This window comes from Penaeus monodon, chromosome 22 (assembly GCF_015228065.2).
Source record: "Penaeus monodon isolate SGIC_2016 chromosome 22, NSTDA_Pmon_1, whole genome shotgun sequence".
Classification (NCBI taxonomy): Eukaryota; Metazoa; Arthropoda; class Malacostraca; order Decapoda; family Penaeidae; genus Penaeus; species Penaeus monodon.
The window spans coordinates 6,460,826-6,462,520 of NC_051407.1; the positions used below are offsets into that span (position 1 = coordinate 6,460,826).

General features: G+C 47.1%; 1 protein-coding gene across 1 annotated transcript; it reads left to right on the forward strand.

Moving 5' to 3' along the window:
• The first annotated feature begins 153 nt into the window (after positions 1-153).
• On the forward strand, positions 154-1,391 carry LOC119587208 (secreted protein C-like). The gene is made up of 2 exons (XM_037935971.1): positions 154-261; positions 417-1,391. The coding sequence occupies exons 1-2, from the start codon at positions 154-156 to the stop codon at positions 1,389-1,391; spliced, it is 1,083 nt and encodes a 360-aa protein (XP_037791899.1).
• The last annotated feature ends 304 nt before the right edge of the window (positions 1,392-1,695 follow it).

A 1,695-nucleotide genomic window follows, 5' to 3' on the forward strand; every position in this document is an offset into this window, starting at 1 on the left:
TGTTCATGAAGATGAGCATTAATGTGCTAAGTAGACATTTATATACACACTGATATAATAAAATAAACAAATGCAGTTCAGAGCACAAGAAAACTACCCTAAGCAACGGGACCGACAGACAAGGAAAAAGAACAGGGAAAGCGAAAACTGCGTATGGTAGGTTGGTTCTGGACGAGGAAGGGGAAAGCATATATAAACGAAGGTAAATGCGACGGAGAGGATATTCACAGCACCAACACGGCGATTGCAATGAAGAGCTTGGTGAGTCTTACCTGTGGATCTCCAGGAGTTCGGTGTAGAGCAAAAATTAAACCAACTATAAAATACAATAAAATAGATCCAGAAATAGGATTAATATATTTTTTTTTGATTTAATGGGACGAATATTTAGCATTAATATTTTGATTTTGTTTCAGATTTTGATGTCTGTCATTGTACTTGTGGCTTCCGTGCCCGATGGCTACAACTTGTCTGGGCCTCGAGGAGGAAGCTTTACTCATGGAACTTTAAGTGCTTCGAGAGGAACAATCAGTCAAGGGGCTTCATCGGGGATAGCCACTTTTCAAGGAACCACTTCCGGATCAACCGCTGGGCAAGGTACTTCGTCGGGAGCTTCCTTTAGTCGTGGAACTGCATCCGGAGCGGCTGTCAGCCGCGGAACTTCTTCGGGAACAACCTCCGGCTTTGGAGCCACGCGTCAGGGTCCTTGCGGAGGTGGACAGGTGCGCCACGTGGATGGAAGGTGTGTGACGCCTCGTGTGAACCGTCGTGTGTTTGTCTACGACGTCCCCTCCAGCGTCCAGACAAGCGGCCCTGTCAACATCCCCGAACCTCGCGTCGAGACCAACATTGTGTTAATCCGGTCTCCCGAAGGCGGTCTTGGAGCGCAACCCGTTGTCATTCCTCCACCCCGACAGAATAACGTGGTTTACGTCCTGAACAAGCAAAGCAGTGCAGGGCCAGGGGTGATCGAAGTACCCTCATCCGGCCCTACAACCCCTGAGGTTTACTTCGTCAACTACGCTGAAGGAGAGAACCCAACCCTTCCAGGCGGAGTGGACCTCCAATCGGCTCTTCAAGCGGCAAGTCAAGGTGCAGCTCAGACTGTTGGTTCAGCAGGACAGGCTGTTTCCTCAAGTGGCCAGACTGTAGCTTCGACAGGTCATTCTGGTTCCTCTGTTGGCCAGGCCTTTGGGTCAGGGGTTTCGTCTGGCTCCTTTGGCGGTCAAGTGGGCGGATTAAGAGGACTCTCTGGCTCTCTTGTCGGGCAGGCGATTGGCTCCTCAGGTCACGCTGGCTCTTCTGGAGGTCAGGTTTCAGTAGGTCAGACTTCCTCTGGTGGAGGTCAGTCGTTTGCAAGACGGCCTCCTGGCCTGTACACGCAACCCTAGATGGGCACCATGATGGTTGTGCCTCCACTGTGGCACACTTGTTCTTGTTTATTTGGAAGTCGTTATAATCAAATGTTGATATTTGTTGTTCGTGTTCACCCATTTTTAAATTCTATTTTTTACAGTATAGTATCGTTCTGAATAAAATTATGTGATTTTAAAAATAAATGATTATTCCAATATATGAGCGTTATCTTATTAACTGTTACTAAAGTATTCTCTTTTGAAATAGTATAACACCTTGTTCACTCATAGTTCAACGACCATCTTAGTATCTGTGAACAAGCCTTTTTCAGAAATTTTC

Coding starts and splice junctions, on each gene's coding strand:
- LOC119587208 (XM_037935971.1), top strand. CDS start 154: ATGGTAGGTTGGTTCTGGACGAGGAAGGGGAAAGCATATATAAACGAA. Junction 262..416: donor CGATTGCAATGAAGAGCTTG/GTGAGTCTTACC, acceptor ATTTTGTTTCAG/ATTTTGATGTCTGTCATTGT.